Source organism: Nipponia nippon, unplaced genomic scaffold (assembly GCF_047370975.1).
Source record: "Nipponia nippon isolate SJK-2023a ecotype South Korea unplaced genomic scaffold, ASM4737097v1 scaffold_15, whole genome shotgun sequence".
NCBI classification, from domain to species: Eukaryota; Metazoa; Chordata; class Aves; order Pelecaniformes; family Threskiornithidae; genus Nipponia; species Nipponia nippon.
In genome coordinates, this window is record NW_028262331.1 from 7,397,395 (window position 1) to 7,415,969 (window position 18,575).

The window sequence follows — 18,575 nt, forward strand, 5'->3', positions numbered from 1 at the left end:
CACACAAAAGAGGGAAGAAAACGTTGTACACTTTAGAAGAGAAATAATTGAATGTTATTGTGATGGAAAACACTGGGCTGACAACAGGCAGGGACAAAGATTTTCCTTTTAGGGTGTTGGTTGTGGGACATGTGGGATTTGGGCATCTATTCGTTCAGCTGGGTTCAGCTTCCCTTCCTGCCCCCCTTGGCTATCAGGGAATTTTGGCAGGCTGGGGAACGGCTCTCAAGTTCCAGTGACACTGGGGCATGGGGGACCTGGGCACTTCAGTAATGCACTGAAGCAAGGATCAGAGGTGGGAGAGCTGGGGCTGCCTTGTGCAGCCTCCTTCAGCCAGGCAAGGGAAGCAAGAGGCCTAAACGTGACATTTCTAAACCTATTAAAGAAGTCAAGGCAAACTTTCAGCCTTTCTCCCCAAAGCTCCCCAGCTTCTGTAGTGGGGGACCAGAGCCCCTGGGACTCCTCCCAGCTGTGACTCCAGAGTTTCTCCTTCAAATAGGTCCAGGTTTCCAACCACCTTGTTCCCCCCTTCATTTCACTTCCAGTTTTTATTTAATCTGACTTCTCCAGTCTCCTGTGACAAACTGATTAATTCTTTTCCCCTTCGTAGTCCCCTGAGTCCCTTGTTCAATCTTTCCCGCCTCAGTGAGATCTTAATAAATGCTGCCTGTGGCTGGAAGTGGGACTGGGTCTCAGAACTGTAATTAATTCTTTACTTCCTCCATTGCTTCAATATGCTATTTACAGCCGTCAGGCCATGCAGAAGCAGAGGTTTGCAGACTGCCTCTAACTTTTACCTCGGATTAATGTGTTGTATCTACCTTTCTTTCTCCTTGCTTTCTTGCATTTCTTGGTTTGCCTTGTATCCAGTTTACTGTTGACATATGAAAACACTGATGGACTTCCAGTTAAAATTGTAATCCCAGAGACAACAATTGCCAGGCTTTTCTCTTTGCTCCTGCTCTGTTATTTGAAAGCCTTTTAGTCTGGGCTGGCTGCTCGTGACAGGACATCCAGACCCATTGCAGCAGCGTGACCATGGTCTGTCTGTCTAACTGCCTTCTGTAGTCTCCTTTCCAGTAGCAGCTTGCAGGATTTTAACTCCAGCACACTGACTGTCAGCCCAGGGAGGCATTGCACAGGAGGAGGAGGAGGATGTAAGCAACTTGGAGGGAGGTGGGTGACACATAGCAGAAACGACTAGGAGAATCAGAAGGTCTGAATGAGAAAATGCTATTTAAAGGTTTTGCGGTTGTTGGCAGGTCAGTAGAGGGGAGGACAGTGAATGCTTGAAGCCTGCAAACACTACAGAATTATGTAGGGTGATACCATGGAATATAAATAGGAGTGGATTGAAATTCATCTAGGGATAATTGGGCTGAGTGGGGGAGCTGCTCCTTGCTGGCCATGGGAGCCTCCTCCAGCAGGGATGGCTTCCCCCAGTGCTGGCCCTGTTTTATACTGAGGGAAGTGCCTCAGCCTTCTGCCTGGGACCCGCTCGGGGTTTCAGCAGTGAACTGGAAAGTTGCATTCAATATGCCAGCGAGGGAGCGAATGCAAATTTCCTCCTTCTCTCTCTTTTTTATGAGATTTATGCCACCTCCACATGCACAGCCTCCTGGCAGCAATAAATCACAGAGAGGGAGGGAATGCTGCAAGGAAACAGTTACCCTGCAGTTTCTGTGTGAGGGGCAGGGAGATGGGAGGTGTGGGGATCAGCCAGTCGCTCCCATGCACGTAGCCCGAGCATCATGAACCTGATCCAGCACACACTCCCACTTCTTCCCACCGTTACACCAGAGACCACCCCCCAGGGCCTGGGGAAACAGAGGCAGGATTTGCTTTTTAGTCATCCACCTTCCCTTCCCTCCTGTGCAAGTGCTGCGTGTGTGCCCAGGTACTGGAGGCTGGGATGGAGCCGTCAACCTCATCTTGGCAGACAGGTTTATTATAGAGATCAGCACATTGCCTGCTCTGTGCCAAAGTCCTCCCCCGCATGTGATGAGCTGGGCGTCCCCCAGCCCCCCAGGCATGGGCTGCATCGCAGACCTACAGCTAGCACATCAGCAGTTGCCTCACCCATTGGGACCCCTCGAAAATACATGTGGGATGGGTGGCCTGGTTCAGCCTGAATCATGGCAGAGCACAGCTCTGCCAGCAACTGGTACGGGTGGGAAGCACTCCGCTTTGCCCCCCTGGCAATCGGCATTAACTCTGCTCGCCCTGCAGGTCTGGCACAGCCTCCCTGACCCCTCTGTCATCTGACAGCAGTGCCTGGGTTCAGCCCAGGGAAAGCAGAAGAGCCACAAGGAGCAGCAGGGGCATGAAGCAAAATAAGCAAATGTGCCCAAAGAGTCTCTCTCATTTGGGGACTGGAGAAGCTCCAGCAGACCCCTCTCCTTGGGCACTGTCAGTATTGCTGTCAGGTGTCTTCACCTCTGCACTGCAAAGCAGAAATGGAGGCAGGGCAAGGCCATGGGCAGGCACTGCAGAAAAGCTCTCAGTACCCGTACCAACCCCGTGAGGCACCAGCTCAGTGCTCAGCTCCATTTCACGACTCCCTGGCAAAAATGCCCGGCTGCTCTTTCATAAAACCTTCTTGTCTTTGCCCGGTAGCCTCAACCACCTCCTAGCCTTACCTTGCAGCCCCCCTGCTCCTGGGACTCTGGCTGGGCAGCTGTCAGGACTGGAGACACAAGAGATGCTGAGTCCCTTTCACGCTGGCCACACACACCATGCACAAGAAGACACAACAGGGACAAGTTCCCTCCAGTGTGTCATGCCAAGCCTGACACGCTCTGCTCCCCACCACCCCTGCAGCTTGGCAGGGCTCGGCCAGGGGAATGAGCCCTGCTCCAGGGGATCTGGGTTCAACCTCCAGGAAAGGCACTTGGCTGCTGCCAGTGAGCACCTGACTGTAGTTTAATCCACTTTCAGTGCAGAGTCCTGACAAGCCCTCAGCAGAACTAGGAGAGCTAAAAATACTCAGTGCACAAGAAAGTAGTAATTTGGGTAGGACTGAACTGAAGTGATTTATCTCAAATCAAAAGGTTCAAAAGGTGCAAAACATGGTCTCATCAGGTCAAGCATCAGAAAAGGAGCAAAGATGTGAACCAGTCACAGGGCTTAAGAAAAGCAGCAAAATCCAAAGATTCACAGCAAGAGCAGCAGAGCCTGTACCAGCAACGCAGGGAGGTGCCTACTGATTTCCCCACCATATGCTGACTTTACCTTTACTGTCAGTCTAAATTCTGCCAATTATTAAATTATCCAACTTGCAGCAGGAACGCAGTTAGATGTGATCCAAATGGTGTCACTACAATTATGGTAATTATCTGAAAACAAGCCAATTACTTCCCTCCTCTTCATGCCAGTTGGTACCAAGATAGCAGCTGTTCGAGGCAAATTTGTTATCACGTTACTGTACATTTGTTAAAGGTTGAGGTTATAGATTCTAGCCTTTTAAATATTAAAAATGCTATAAAGTCGTGGAGTGTATAACTTACTAGGATTTTTTTTAAATGTCAGGAAGGGAGAAATATCTTTTATATGCCAAGAGAACCGGTGGGAAAGTGATTTACTAATGATTGCTGGCTGGAAATGTGTACTTTGCAATCAGCATACAACTAAGCTATAAATTAACCTGTGTCAGCTTGTTACCTCTACCCATGTAAAACAAACTGAGAGCAGAAGTTTTCTGGAGATTTTTTACATTTCTTCTTCACTTTTGGCATTCAGGATGCTTAACACATCAGGAGGCATCTTGCAGGATTGGCCCCTCCACTGGATTGACTTTCAGCAGCTAGTTCAGTTTGTCAAGTGCTTTGGCTCATTTAATCGTGTGAGAAGCAGCAACACTCCCTTATGGAGAGTGAATGCAAAGGATGGCTCAGCTTTGCCTGCAGCCCCGGGAGCACTGCCCCAGGCAAAGCAAGTTGGGCCAACATTGGGCAGCGCCATGGGAACCTTCGCCCACGTGAAGGGGGTCCTGAAAAGTCACGTTATCAAGGCATCTCTTACTTTTAAACCTGTTCATATTAAGGACAGCCTTGCTTAAATTGCTTAAGGTGTCACAACATACAAAGCTCAACTCTTGCAGCTAGTGTCAGAGGTGCAAATGAAGTGCCCTTGGACCACAGGTCAGTGTGACTTCTTGTTTTGCACAGACCTTCCTTGTAGAAACTAGAGTCTTTCATCTCATGTTTGCTACCATATCCTCCTTTGGACTGACCTTACATTTTTTTCATGTGATGTTTTGAAATCTTTGGCTTTGATGTGCGTAAAACACTTCTTTCAATAAATGTCAAGAGCAGATTAAAGAAAATTAAACAGTGGAAAGAAGAGATACTACCTTTTGGCTTGAACAGCATTTTCATGACAACTGAATGAATCAGCTATGAAAAATGTGTGTTTCCTTCTCTGTGCTCAAGGTACATGCCAGTAGGATCTGTTTATATCTGTGGGCTTAACATACACCCCCGTGCATCCGTAATTCCCCTCAGCTTGTGTGCAGCTACACAGCCGAGGCACAGGGCAGAGCTCAGTTCCCGGGAGCAGGTTAGTGGCATTAGCCTGCTGTTTTGCTTGAAATAATTAGCCTTGCCCACAGATGACCTTCACAGCAAGCCCTAAAGGCTGACAGATTTGAGTTATATTGGAGTAACAGAGAGAAGCACATTTCAGAGTGCTCCTCCTGGAGAAATCCCTGCTGCTCACTCCACTGTCAGCCCCCAGGAACTGGAGCTGGTCATCGTGGTGCCCACGCACCCGCAGCAAGGGGGTTTCTCACTCCCGCAGACCACGGTGGGTGGATGCAGCCACTGGGCTCCACCACCTCCCTGGACATCCCTGGTACCTTCCTGCTATTCTTAACTGATACCATCTGCTTTCCATTTTCCTTTCCCAGAAAGCCCCCATTGCTGTGAGAGCGACATGCCAGCCTCTCTCCTTTCTGCATTTGGGGTTGCATCCAGTTCCTACTAGCTTGGCAATGTGTGAAATACCACCTCGCACAGGAGAGTGTAGGTACACTATTCATTACTGATTGCTGCTCAGTTCTTCCTTATTATCATTTAAGATTTAGTTATTAACTTTATCCTTTTGCTTCACATTAAGTTATTTTCACATGTTACCCATTAAAACTGCCCAGTTCAGATTTCTCTCTGTTAAGCAGCAATAAGACATTCAGCCCCAAGGATTACATTTGATAGCACAAAAAAAAAAAAAAAAAAAATCCAGGCAGTCCCCTGCCCAATTGTAGCATTAGATATGAGTGAGTGTGTAAACAGGTTTCTGCTTATCAGTCCTGCTGCTATCTGCTGCACACAAACTGCTCAGCCCTGCTAAATCCAATTTCCAAGAGGTTAGAGGAGGGAACTGTTTGCAGAAACACAGCAATACAAATCTCCAAAGCCACAGCCCTCATTATGCTGGCGTTGAAGAGAGAAATGCTGCTTGACTCCTTCTGGCACCCAAAGGTGACATTTACTTTTGTGACTTTGATTAGAATCAGCCCAGCTTTGCCATGGGATTGTTTCCTCCTATTTTCCCCTGCTTGAGTGGTGGGTCAGCAAAAGTGGCGGAGCCCCCGCTGCAGCCAGTGTGCCTCGAACAGGTGCTGGGCATGGGGGTCTGGAGTGCACCATGGCCCTACAGCACAACCATCACCTTCTGTTTCCCCCAAAACAGCTTGGAAACTCGTCTTGGAAACACCAGTCACACACTGGCAGGAGAGAGAGGAATACAGCCTGCTGCCTCCCATGGAGTGCCCTGCACCAGGCATGGAGCAAGAGGGCAAGGTCCTGTGTTCGAGGCTACGCTGTTTTGAGCTTTTGCCCAAGGCCTGTATGTGGACAGATGCTGCAGCTCCATCCTGGAGGAGCTGAGCCCTCCAAGTGCCCTCTAGCACTAGGGAGGAAGGAACACAGCACCCGGGATGCCATGGGCTAGACCCTCTGACCTGGCTGCTGTAGGTGACAGCAGGAAGGATACAGCAGCATCCAGTGGCAGCAGGGCTGTGAGGTGCAAAAGGCAAATGTGCCTCAGCCCCTGAGAGCGATCAGGCAGCAGGCAGCCCACCTCTGCTCCCGATACCTCCTGTAATGCGCTGTTGCCGAGAAGTTCACTGCATCGGTAAAAAAGCAAACTGTAAGCTGATTAGATATGCATAGATACTCTTTCTTGATTAGCTCACCATTAATATTTCAATGTCAGAACTGGATGCACACTGCCTCCCTGCTCTCTTCCTTCCTGCTTAATTAATTTTGACCATCACGAACAAGTCTCCGACAGATAGCAGAAATTAAAGTGGGCTGTTCCGTGACTTTGCTTGCTGTAAACAGCTATTTGCAATTCCTTTTCATACATCAACCACCCGCAACAAAGAGATCATGGTAGCAGAAAATGAGTCTGCCTCGTAAGGACTTCAGCGCTCCAAAAGAACATTTGCTTATTTGATAGAAATAATCAAAAAAGACAATGCAGTAGGCACAACTCAGCAACAAGATTTGTGTCTCACCTAGTAGTCAGCTGGCTGTTATGCCATTAAAAAAAAAGAAAGGGAGACACTTGTTAATTTATCTTTAAAAAGAAAGGGCCTTTGATTTAGGGTAGCTCATAAAAGCCATAGTATCACCCAGCTGTGAGGGGATGTGATAATCGCTGCAACCCCAGCAGTTGTATGAGCAGCTCACTTCATAAAATGCAGGCTGCATGGCTGCCTAATGCACAGCACACACATCCACGGCTGATAACACGACATGCTGCTAATACTCTGTTTGATTTTATTGATGTGCTCAAGATATATGGGGGCAGGAGGAGCAGTGAGGCAGAAATTACACGGCGGCGTTCATTCCACCGCAGCCCAGGGGACCGTCTGCCTTTGTCCGTCCTCCTCCTGGGCCCGGAGGGATGGGGAGTTCTCCTGCGTGACAAGAGGGCAGTTTGCCACCTCCCAGGTCCATGGGGTCCTGACCCAACACACAGTGGGATTGCTATCACAATGTGCCTACCTGGGACCAAAGCGGCACCGGGTTTGCAGAAATGAAATTTTTGCTTTTCTTTGCTGCCACCTGAGCTGCATGCTGCTGCTGCAAAACAAGCTCTCTGCTACTGGACACTCTTTGCATCTCCATCCATTGCTGCAAACCATCCTGCCCCATCCTCCAGCCTCTGCTTTCCCAGGGAATACACCATGATGGTGGTCCAAGGCAAGCAGAAAGGCAGGAGCGACATGTTGCAGCCTCGCTCGGCTCCATCCCAGCCACGCAGTAACTCAGGCTGTTAAACGCCTGGCCAGAGCTCACCATCTGCTTCCAGTCTTCTAGGAATACCGCTGTGTAATTCAATCATAAAGGAGAAGATCCTTGTTTCACTGAATCGTAAGTCACTCTTCAAGTAATTATATTTTTATACCCCTATCAGGAGCAACAGGGGCTGTTCATTTTATGGGATTTAGCAGCCAGAGCCGTGCTTCTGCCAAGGTTACAGCTGGGAGGGGAACACAATTTAACATTTCCTCAGGCACCCAAGGCTTATCCATGTTTTTAGCTTTTTGGTTAGGCAAGTGAATAAAGCCCTGCAGGACCAGGGCCTTTGTCCAGGAGTGATTTTATTGTGGAGCATAGAAAATGCTCTGGCTTGGACCAGAAGAGCTGACCAAACCATCAGCATGAAGCTGACTCCCAGTGGCGTGAACATGCCAGATCTGCCCTTCCAGGGCAATGCACAGAGCAGCTTCTGCAGCACAGTGATTGCTGCCTAACCAGGGAGCAAAATCCTGCTTATCCCAGCAGCTGGAGGAGACACAGGGCTGGATCCCTCGTGTGCTGCCTTAGAAAGGTCAGATGAGATTAGTTCAGGGGAAAAGCATACCAACTTGCTCCATTTAAAGTGCTTGGGATGCAAATCACAGGACCCAAAAAAAAAAGGAGTCTTTAAAAGATCCAAAAAGGTAACCTTGCTGGAGCCTTCTGCTGCTCTTTGGGGTAATTTCCCCACTTTAGACACTTCCACTATCCTACTCCTTAGCACCACTGTCCTTTCGTGGGTTAGTTCTCCACCTGCTCTTTCACTGCCCCAGATGTTCAGTCTTTTAAACCGATTTATTCCCTTGACTTTGAAAAGGGCTTCACCATGTTTCCATCTGTGTTTACACTCAGTGCGGGGTAAATTTCTCCTCCTAGCAGATCTGTTCCTTACCAGCAAAGAAATACAACTCAGCATAGATTCAGACAGGAAGGCAGAGCAAAACATTTCCGAACCAGCGCTCACTTGGGAGCTGTGCTACGTGCCCACACAAGGATGGAGACCTCCGCCAGAGTCTGCATTATCAGACTGTGCAAAAAGGAAGCGGGATCTGGCCCAGAGCCACTGCTCACATGTCCGCTCTCAGGCCTGGCTCCACAGCTCTCCCAGCAGCCCAGATCACACAGCACCGCCTGCCAGTTATTCAGGATGCTGACAGCAAATGCTCATCTAGAGCAAGCAAAGCAGGACTGAAACGCCCTGCATCCCACCAAAGGGTCTGACCCAGGCAGCCGGCACCCTGCTGGTCAACCGGGGCTGTAGGTGTTGGAAAGACCCATTCTGTCAGACCTTCATAGCTCCTTTCTCAGGGAAACCCTATCTCCGTGCATGCCTTCTCTTAAAGCAGGACTGGCTGATGCATTAACACAGTCGTTTGTAACTGCCTGGGCAATTTGCGACACAAATGACAGTGAGCAGCTGCAGCCCAGATTTATCACCTTGCTTACCAAGGCTAGGCCAACACATCTCCACTGTAGAACAGCAGCAAGGCCCTGTAATGACTTCCCAGGCAGATCTACAGATAGCGTGAGCTTCATCTAATCTCAGGAAAACAGATTTTGAGGCATTTGGGGGCTCACTGCTTCACCCAAAACTGACATCAACCTTCAGGTTTCAGGGCAGCGTGTTGCTGCTGGCAGATGTGTGTATGTGCTGCTCTCATCAGTATGTACTGTCCCGCTCTGTGTCCTGAAAAGTCCTCGTCCCCATGTTCAGATGCCTGTTAAATTACAGCCAGGATCCAACCAGCCCAGCAAACATTTATGTCTGACACCAAGGCCAGAGACTGTCTTCTGTGGGGCTAATATTGCTTTAGCACATCATAACAGGCCAAAAACTTCTGACATCATTGACAGAAAGAGAGGGCTGGACACTGGGGGTTGACCAAAGCTCCCTGAAGTGCATGGACCCTTCTCTTGAGCAGACCAAACTGCAAACTGCCCATGACAGCCCGGAGCTCCCTGTTACTGTTAGAGAGGATGGGGAAGTTTTTTCCTCTCTGTGTTACACACTACACACTCAGTCCAGATGGATGAGTCAGTAAAGATGATGCGACCTCTACACAATTCAGGATGCATGAAATTCAGCTAGGAGCTCTGTTCCCCACAGCAAGGGAGGATATTCAGGTGGCCCTGAAGGGGGTTTGCGGGTCTGTCTCCATCTTCCCAGCAACAGCAGATACAAACATGAGCCAAGCCAGGGTGAAAAAAGGGAAAAGTCAGATTTTTTATGAAGAGAAACATCAGCTGACGCACATAATCACATAGCAAGGACATACGGAGACACGCTTCTTCCCAGCATTGTGAGCACGCAACAAGCAGGCTGGGCAGCCACTAATGACAGCTATTAAATGATAGATGCTCTGAAGCTTTGCAGGATCAAGTTTATGATGTCCTGGCTGTGCTACCAGCAACCTGAACTTGCAAGGGAAGAAGGACCCTCTCATGCAGTGGTTCTCTCCTGTGACAACAAGCATGGTTAAGCTCCATGAAAGGTGAACCATAATCAAAGCCATCCCTCCACAAAACCTCATGTGAGGGAGCCTGCTTGGAAAGGTATGGCTTGAAGAGCCCTCCGATAACACCCCTGAGCTCCACACTGGTACCTTGAAAATGTCGGAATGAGAGTAAACATCCTGTGTCGTAGAAGAAGGGACAACTGCCTGCAAACTGAACGGAGAGTCACAGGCAAAGGAAAACAAATTCCCTCTCAAACTGAAGTACGGGTTTTCCCATCTGAAACACATGGCTCTGGCACGATGCTGGGGTCCTTGGGGCTGGCTGGTGTTTCCTCAGAGGCAGCAGCTTTGGAGCCCCAGTGGCACTTGTTATTTGTTGTTCCCATTTATTACAAAGCACTGTTATTATTTACAAAATATACTTTTTATGGACTGTTACTGCATCCAAGTGCAATGACTGGTCTAAACTCAAATCCCTAGGAGAACTGTTGAAAGAGAAGCAATTCAGCCACATATTAATACGACAAGGATTTCCCCAGGTTTAAGGGAACAGAAAATATGTTTTGTACAAGTGAACTAGTTCGTTCTTGCAGCATAAAACTGCTCTTTTCCAATGATAGCAATGAAAGGATATTGCTTCTGTCACCGATGCCACTGGAAATGTATTGCCCCTCTCCAGGAAACCAATGAAAGGACATGGCTGGTTTATTCTCTAAATGAGGCTACTGAGAAATATGCTGCTTCCAGCATTAGCCCAGGCACACTGCTACTGCCGTGTCCCTGGCCTGAAGGGAGGTCAAAGGCACCAAGTCAGCAGGTTTGGGCCAAATGGCAAAACTGTACCTGGAGAAAATCAAACCATAGTTTGAGAACTAAGCAGAAGAAAGAAAACTGTCCAAATGTGAGATGAATGAATCCCTAGCTCCCCTCGCCGAGGCTAAAGCGTGGCTCAGCTGCTGTACAGCGCAGCCAGGATCTGGCCCCTTTTCCTTCAGCATCTCTGCACCTTGTATGAAATGAGCTTAAACCTTGCAGAAGGCTAATTTACATTTAACCTGTGGCAGGGAGGCTGGCCGTAAGGAAAGCCGCTAGCCCCTCTCCCTTTTCCTGTGAAGTTTAATGGTCTGGCTCTCTGCTGAAGATTTTAGGTTTTGAAAGTAAAATCACTAAATGCCTCTCAAACCAAGATGATCTGTCACCCAAATGCATGCACCGAAGTGAGCACGGAGAAATTACTGTTTCAGCAGAAGTAAAAATTTCCTCTGGTGAAAGGCTGAAGTTGAGTCGATGTTTGTGGTTCCACTTTCATGCCCATTGCTCAGCGGATCGGGCAAGTTCATTTTGCTCCGCTGCAACATCCTCCCAGGTGACACCTCCCAGTTGGAAGGTAGATGGAAAAAACCTCAGTTGTTGGTTTTAATATGGGAGTTCATCAAATTCTTAAACATGCAGAGACTGGTGGAATAACATCATCTGGGCTTTGCCGCTGGTGCCCAGCATCTCCGCAGGGTTCAGAGCAGTCCCTGATGCAGGACACATCGGCCCAAGGCCCAGGATAGTGACAGCTTTTACTGAGCTGAACTCTGGAGCAAATTGGCAAAAAATGCAGCAAAAGAGGATTTGCATCAGTGCGAGTGAAAAAAAATGAGAGCACATGTAAGTCAGATGTAAGCAATATGGGCGCTGGAGCGAAGCACCTCTTGGGCTGGGCTGTGACAGAGACCCTTCTCCAGTGCCTCGGCAGCGAGCTCCTACCATCGGATATTTATTAGTTGTGTCAGGAATTAGTGAGAGTTCACTGACTGAATAATAATGTGTCAAAGGCAGTTTTTCCACTTTGCTAATGTAATTAAAGAAAGCAGGGGGAAAATCCTTGCACCGGGGAAGGAACCAGGGTTTCCAACATTGTTGGTTGCTGTCTCTATTGCAAGGATGAGATGTGAAATGTGGAGGGGAGTGAATTAAGATGACAATGAGGACCTGAGCAGTGATGAGGACCATGCAATTACTCCCAGCTCCGATGGGAGCATTGCTCTTTCCAAAGAAAGACAAGGGGAAAACAGAAGAGCTGCCCTTGCAACTCAGGAGCTGGACTCATCTCCGGGATCAGGTTTTATGCTGCTGTTTTTTACTTTCATGCCCAAGCACCTTGCATCAAGTCTGGACTTTGCTTTATTTTTGGCACTTCTCCTCTTGCTTAGCCAAATCTTGCAGTTTTGGGGGACCTTTTGTTAGTGGCTGGAAAGAGCTTTATGGCAACATTTTTTTAATGCTGCTCTGGTGATCAAACACAGCCAGCAATGTCACTGCATCAGGCCTGAGCACATTTTTCAAGCCCCACAAGAAGAGGGACCACATGAGCTCTGCGATAAAAGCCAAGATGTTATTTTTAAAACAGGGATGGGAGAAGCTTTGGGTGATTTTAAATCAAATCAATGCCTGGACAACAGGGCACTGCTCCTCCCCTGCGTCCACTACCAAGTTCCTCTTCCAAATCCCAGGGCTGTCTTCTGACAAACAACCCTCGGCATCAACAGGATGGGGCTCCCAGGCTCCGCAGCCATGAAAATGGCCATCAGGAAACCGGCTGCGGGTCAGCCCCCAGCCCGGGCTGTGTGGGAGGGGGTGGGAAAGGCTGCACGGTCTGGGACTGGCTCAGACCCTTGTCTCCTCGGCTGGCCCTGAACACTCTTAGTGTCAGTCGCAGTGTTAGCCACCCAACCCCAAACTGTTCCCTGCCTTGGGCAGATGTCTGCTGCATTTGTGTCTCCTCAAAGAGGTGCTGCAGGGGCCGTGCTGTGACGCTGCCTGCACACTGGGAGAGCAGTGGGTATGTCCCCACTGTCTGGTGGCCCCTGCAACATCCTCAGACATTGCTCTCCAGCATCCCCAAGAGCTGCTGGTGCCACAAGTCCTTTAGAGCATTGGAAGGTGATATTTGGCAGAGTGCCTTCCCCAGGCCATTATTTCAATCATGATTTCTCGGTGAGGGGCAGGACGGGACAGATCTGAGATCTCGCAGGCAACTGCTGCGGGTGCAGATTGACCATGAACACTGACATATGTGAAGCTCTGTCAGTTCACACCATCTTTTGGCCCTAGAAATGCAGCGTCCGAGCTACAGAGCAAAACACAGGGATGCAACCAGAGCTGCTTTTTCCTGAGTCATGGCAACAGCTCCACTGGCACCCGGTCATCAGAGACCCCGTCAGGCAGCACTCCAAAACAGCCTAGCATGGTAGTGATGGCAGCAGGGAAGGGTGGACTTTCACAGTGTTTTCAATAGCAGGTCAGCAACTACCAGGCAGCCACGACCCTTTTATTTGCTGCCACCATGGAGATGCTAGCAAAGGTCAGAGTACCCAGGCAGCTTGGTTGTACACCCTCTTGGTGCTGTTTTCATCCAAGTTACTAATTACACATTACCTATATGTCACCAGGCTGATCGATACTAGTCCAAGGAATCAATACGGACACAGATGATGGTGCTGTTTGCCATTCAGAGACTGTACAAGCTGGGAAAAACAGGGCGCCGTTGATCCCAAAGGTAGGCTGAGATGCAGGGCGGGATGGGAGGCACAACGCAGGCAGTGACCACACGCTGCTTTCCTAAATAACACTGTGACACAGTCACTGGGACAGCCTCCTGGCCAGGGACCTGCCGTCTCCATGCTGCCCCCAGCATCTGCCTGCATCCCAAGGCTGGGGCAAACCTCCCACCTGTCCCGCAGCATGCTCAGGGGAATGACACGGCCCATTTTAACCTGGGTTACTTTTCAGTCCTTGGGACGTGATGCCTCTAAAAGATTCACACTGATCTGAAAATGAACGATTCTCCCCCCTTATGTGTTCTTACCTGATGATCAGTTCTTAAGTAATCACAGGCTGCTTCAAAAAGCACAAGGTCTCCTGTATTTTGCTTTGCTGCTTAACTAATCAAAAGCTGTGGCCATCTCTGCAATGCCACCATGCTTCTGGCAGCAAGAGGGATCTTGGCTGCAGAATGTAATAAAATTTTGCAGGAAGAAGGTCTTGGGACTACGATGAAACTTGGGATTAAAGTGTGACTAAGTAAGGGAATTGCATAACTGAGGGTTTCTGCCTGTCTTGCTGGAGTCTTATGACTGTTCTGATTCTGTCGTAGCGATGCTGGGAAATTGCTCTTTGAAACCAAAAGAGCCTTAGAAAGGCACAGGCAGGTCAGGATCATTTGCCCTCAGCACTGGATTTGTCTTCAGCAGTGAGTTGATGGTGGGAGGATTAGACAGGGAGCAGCGTAGGGTGAAAGCAAACCTCTCCCCAAAGGCTTCCCTCACACTCGACTGTGCCTGTGCCCTCGCCAAGGTGCAAAGCTCTGCAGCCTCCTCCTGCCAGGCCGTTTTGCAGGCATGTCTCAGAGACCAGGGAAAGGATCAGCAGCCGTGGGGCGGCTGGGGGAGCATCCAGTTACTAACCACTGATGGATTGCCCACCACTCGCCTGCAAAGCAAGAGCCCTTTGCCTCAAAAGCACATGGTGAAAAGCTTCCAAAAAGCAACACAGTCCTTGTTTTTTATTGAGGTTTTTAGGGTACCAAAAGGAGCTGTGGAGGGAGGCTGCTAGTCCCTGCTGCTCGCCTATGAAGACTTGTTGCTTTTCCTAAGCAGCAGATGCAATCCACTTTGGTGCCAGAGCGTGGTCACCAGCAACGTAATCCACAGCAGACCCACAATCCTTCCCTTAGTCCCACAAGCCCCAAAAGCAGAAAGCTGCCTGGATTTGCTGTTTGATGGGGTTTACTCAGGCTCTGCTCAAATCTCGGTTTCCACCGGTAGCCAGTCTCACTCCCCTGGAAAGGCCATTCCCATGGGAGCACAGATGTTCCTGGGCCAGGGAGCAGACACCGTCCATGCTGGAAACCTGGCAGAGGATACTTTGGCTCTCGGCACCCCCAGCTTTCAGGACACTCCCCTAATGTGGTGGCACTGCTGGGGACTGTGTGGGCTCCAACAGCTTGGAGCAGGACCTCAGAGCTCCCTGGGGCATCACCGATGGGTGCCCGTGGGTGAAGCCAACGCCTGAGTCAGCGTGATGGTCCTGTGCTCTTTCCAGCAGCTTCGCCACTGGCAGTTGCAGCCACTGGAGAAGTTGTGCAGGCACAGCCAGCCCAGCAGAACACCCCCTGCCCTTCCCTCACAGCCCCATGCAGCAGTCGACATTTCTCCCTGGTATTAACTCCTATTTTTAAAATGCCAGCAAAGAGACTTTTGCTGAAAAATGACTGTGGCAGGATTTCAGCTGTGCCCCCATTTGCACTCCCTGTCCCTAGAGTTAGCCCCAGGGCCTCTCTCCATCAGCAGTGATGGGCTACAGCTGGGGGTTGGGGCTGCCCTGCTGACCCACACATAAATGGGGCCAGCTTGGCTACCACAACCTTTCTGGTGGTGCTGCTATGCAGGCTTGGGAGGAGGTATCAGCAGAAATTGTATTTTAGTGAGCTGGCACCATGCTTAGGGAGTGAGCCTCATCTCTAATCTCTCTGGGGCAGCTTTGACTTTGCTTGTAGGGTGTGAGAGCTGAGCAAATGTCCTGTCTTTCATCCTTCTGCCTTTCCCTGTTGCTCTGCTGCTCATTTACTCTTTCATTAGGGATCATCCTCTTGTCATTTGTGTGGATATGTTGTTTTTTTGGTTTTTTGTTTTTTTCTAAGGGGTGGATGCCAGGCATCGGGAATCATGCGTTCAATGTATGGTGGCAATTAGCCCAGCTCTGAACCCTGATGGCATGTCTGTGTCTGCAATTAATGCTCTGCTCTATCTGCATGAGGTTTCTATTTTCCTTCTTTCTGGGGCTAGAAAAGACATGGCTTGGATCTCTGAAAATTAGCAGCAAAGTGTTAAAGACATAGCTTGAGCCTGACTGCCCTTTGCTGTGGGGCTGCTCTCAGGATTGGGTCTTGTTTGGTTCAGCTTGGCCTCTGCACCTGGATTTAGGTGAGTGTGACTCAGGGCATCTGTCTGATGCAGCGCAGAGCCTGTGGGGACTGATTCTGGCTCTGCTGGTGCCTCTGCTCCTGCACTTTATGGCATGTTTCATGCTCCTGGCTGAATGCACCTGGCCCTTTATTGGGAAATTAGATTGCCTGATTCAATGTTTTATAGTATTAAGCTTATTTACTTGTGCCTTTGGTGCTCTGCAAAATACCTCAAGTTGTTTTTGTGGGATGGGAAAATGTCAGGACAGGCAGAGGGAAGGTGCCTGTGGGATCTGCTGTGCTTCAGGGAAATCTGTGGTTTGGGAGAAATGTGGCCCCCTCTTCCTCCCCACTGCTCTGCCAGCATCTTGTGGTGGTTTTATAGGGGTTCTCCCAGTAGAGCCGACACCGCAGTGGGGACAGAGCTGGCCCCCCCCATCACAAAGCTGCTCTACCAAACCTCATGGGCTTGCTCTCCTTTCCTTCTCTCCCACATAAATTCATCTCCCCTAAAACCCCTGCTTTTCTCTGAGATAATGTGATTTTTGGGGAGGAGTTTTGCTGTCACCCAGCTGCTTGCTGGGCTGCAGCTGATTTCTAATGAAGAGCTTCCTCCTTGGGGCGGGAACAGGGAGAAAAATTATGGGGGGCAGCATTTCTGAATACAAATACATTAAGCCATTTAATTCTGTTGACTCAGGGCTGCCTTGCTCTGAATGGGAATTAATCCACAGTGAACCAAAATTAAAAAGCACAATACAAAATGCTTAGCAAGGCATGGCCAGGGTTTAAAGCAACCCATTAGCTTGCTCGAACGTATCCAGTAAATTTTCATTTGTCAATAACGCTTAGAGCCTACAGTTTATTTACAGCCTGTTCAATATTACCAAAAACCGCTCAGAGCACCTCATTTGTATTTATCTGCCATAGTCCGTTTCCTTTCCAGGGACTCTTCCTAATCCCTTGCTTTGCACCCACTTGTCTCTTGTTGCAGAGCCAGACGTGGTGGGGATGTGCCACCCCCTTGAGCAAAGGTAACGCAGGGTTACCCCTTTCCATCCCACTTCTCTCCTGCATGGGAGGCCACCCTAAGCCGCCTCCAGGCTGGGGCTCTTCCTGCCGCTGTTCTGCACCCAGGGGACCCGTTGGCCACAGCCACCATCCGACACAGTGGGGTGATGGGAATGTCCAAATCATGGCCTCCGAGGGATGCACCCCTCACTAGTGATGGGGCACAAGCAGCTGCCTGTGCCCACCCACATCCCAGCTGAGCTGGAGCAGCTGTGGCTAATGGACCAGGCCCCTCCATCTGTTCCCAAATCGGCTCCTGTGGGATGAGCCCTGGTGAGGAAAGCATGTAACAGGATTTCCCCCAAAAGCTGCTTGAATGCTGCTGGGCAGATAACGAAGCCTGGCTGGTCCTAAGGATTTCTCCAAGGAAAGGAGTTTATTCTTAGGCACAGACATGAACAGGCGGTTTAATCTCCTGTTGTGGCTCTTGTCCAGTTGGGGTTGTGTAGTCCAACACTTCAGCTCCTGGAGACATGGCTCCCCACAGTGGAGACTGGTCTCGGGTGGGGTTTGTCCCTCCACAGGGAGCACAGGATGCGGATGGACCTTCCCCAGCTGCCTGCCTCCTCCCCTCTGCATTAGCGCTTCTCAGAGGCAGAAGTATAAGCAATTGCAATGGAAATGTAAGCAAATGCAGCATCAAGCGGGGTGCCTAGGGAGGCTGGGGGGAGATGTGGGATGGGGTGGGCAACAGCCTGTCTCAGGTGTAAAGCTCAGCAAGGGAAATCCCTCCAGAGGCTTAACTGCAAAGATGGCCCAAATGGGACTGCAAACTTCACAGGAGGCATCTACTAGACCACAGGAGGTGCAGCAGCCCCCTGCCAGCAGGCAGCCTGGTCTCCACTGCTTGCCACGGCCCCCTGCCCTACACGAGCCTGAGCAGGCAGCAGCAAGTGGGACCTGCAGCCCAGGCTCTCTGCCACCGACCTGCGTATTTGGGCAGAGGGGATTTTTAATAGATTTTATAAGCATGGATACAGGAGGCAATTGCTAAAGCAAAGGTCTGCTCTCTTTTCTCCCAGCATTGGTTAGGGTTTGCAAGCACCTCTTGTTGCTGAGATCCAGGATGCCATGAATGGCCAGGCAGCACCCTGGGGAAAGCCCATCTTTCCACCCCAAAGAGCAAAGTCCCCGTCACTTGCCTGCTGCTGTCTGCATGTAGCCAGCCAGGGTGCAGACTCTCCTCTCACAGGCTCCACCGGGCAGCAGGACAGCGACGATGGCCAGCAGTGAGCTGAGGGCCAGCAGGGCACAGCCGCCTGCACACAGCACAGCACTCGTCTGAAAGGACACACAGGGCTGTCAGCAAGGTAGTCCCCCATCACTGTCCCTGTGATACCTCCCCATGAATTCCCTCTCTTGAAGTGAGAAATGGGGCCCTGTCATGGGTGGCTTCTCCCACCCCTTCCCTTCTACCTTCTGCTGCTTAAATTCACTGTTAAGTCTTGAGCCCATGGTTCACCCGTCACCTGGTCCCAGGGGTTATTCGTATTCAGGGTATGGTGATAATAGCAAATGTATTACATGCATGAAGGGCTACATCACTAATATAAGTGCCATTAGATGCCTGCAGTGCGTGTCAGTGCCTCCACTGAGAGCTGAAATGTATCTCGTGACTGTGCCTGCCCCTGCAAGCCTGGCAATTAGAAGGTATTTTGCCAATGATGCTCCACAGCGGGGAACCTGCTGCTGCAAAGGTTGCATTGCAGCCAGCCTCTGCGGACAGGGCAGGCTGCTCCCACCCCCTAGCCCAGCTCACCTCCAGCAGCCCCACTGGCTTTTCCCTGC

The 18,575-nt window shown here is 50.0% G+C and overlaps 1 protein-coding gene across 1 annotated transcript in view; it reads right to left on the minus strand.

Moving 5' to 3' along the window:
• The window catches only part of LHFPL7 (LHFPL tetraspan subfamily member 7), a 67,063-nt gene that overhangs the window by 36,118 nt on the left and 12,370 nt on the right, over window positions 1–18,575 (minus strand). The window contains exon 2 of the mRNA XM_087751861.1: window positions 17,930–18,068. Within this exon, the coding sequence (XP_087607987.1) occupies window positions 17,930–18,068 (139 nt within the window). The remainder of the gene's footprint in view (window positions 1–17,929; window positions 18,069–18,575) is intronic.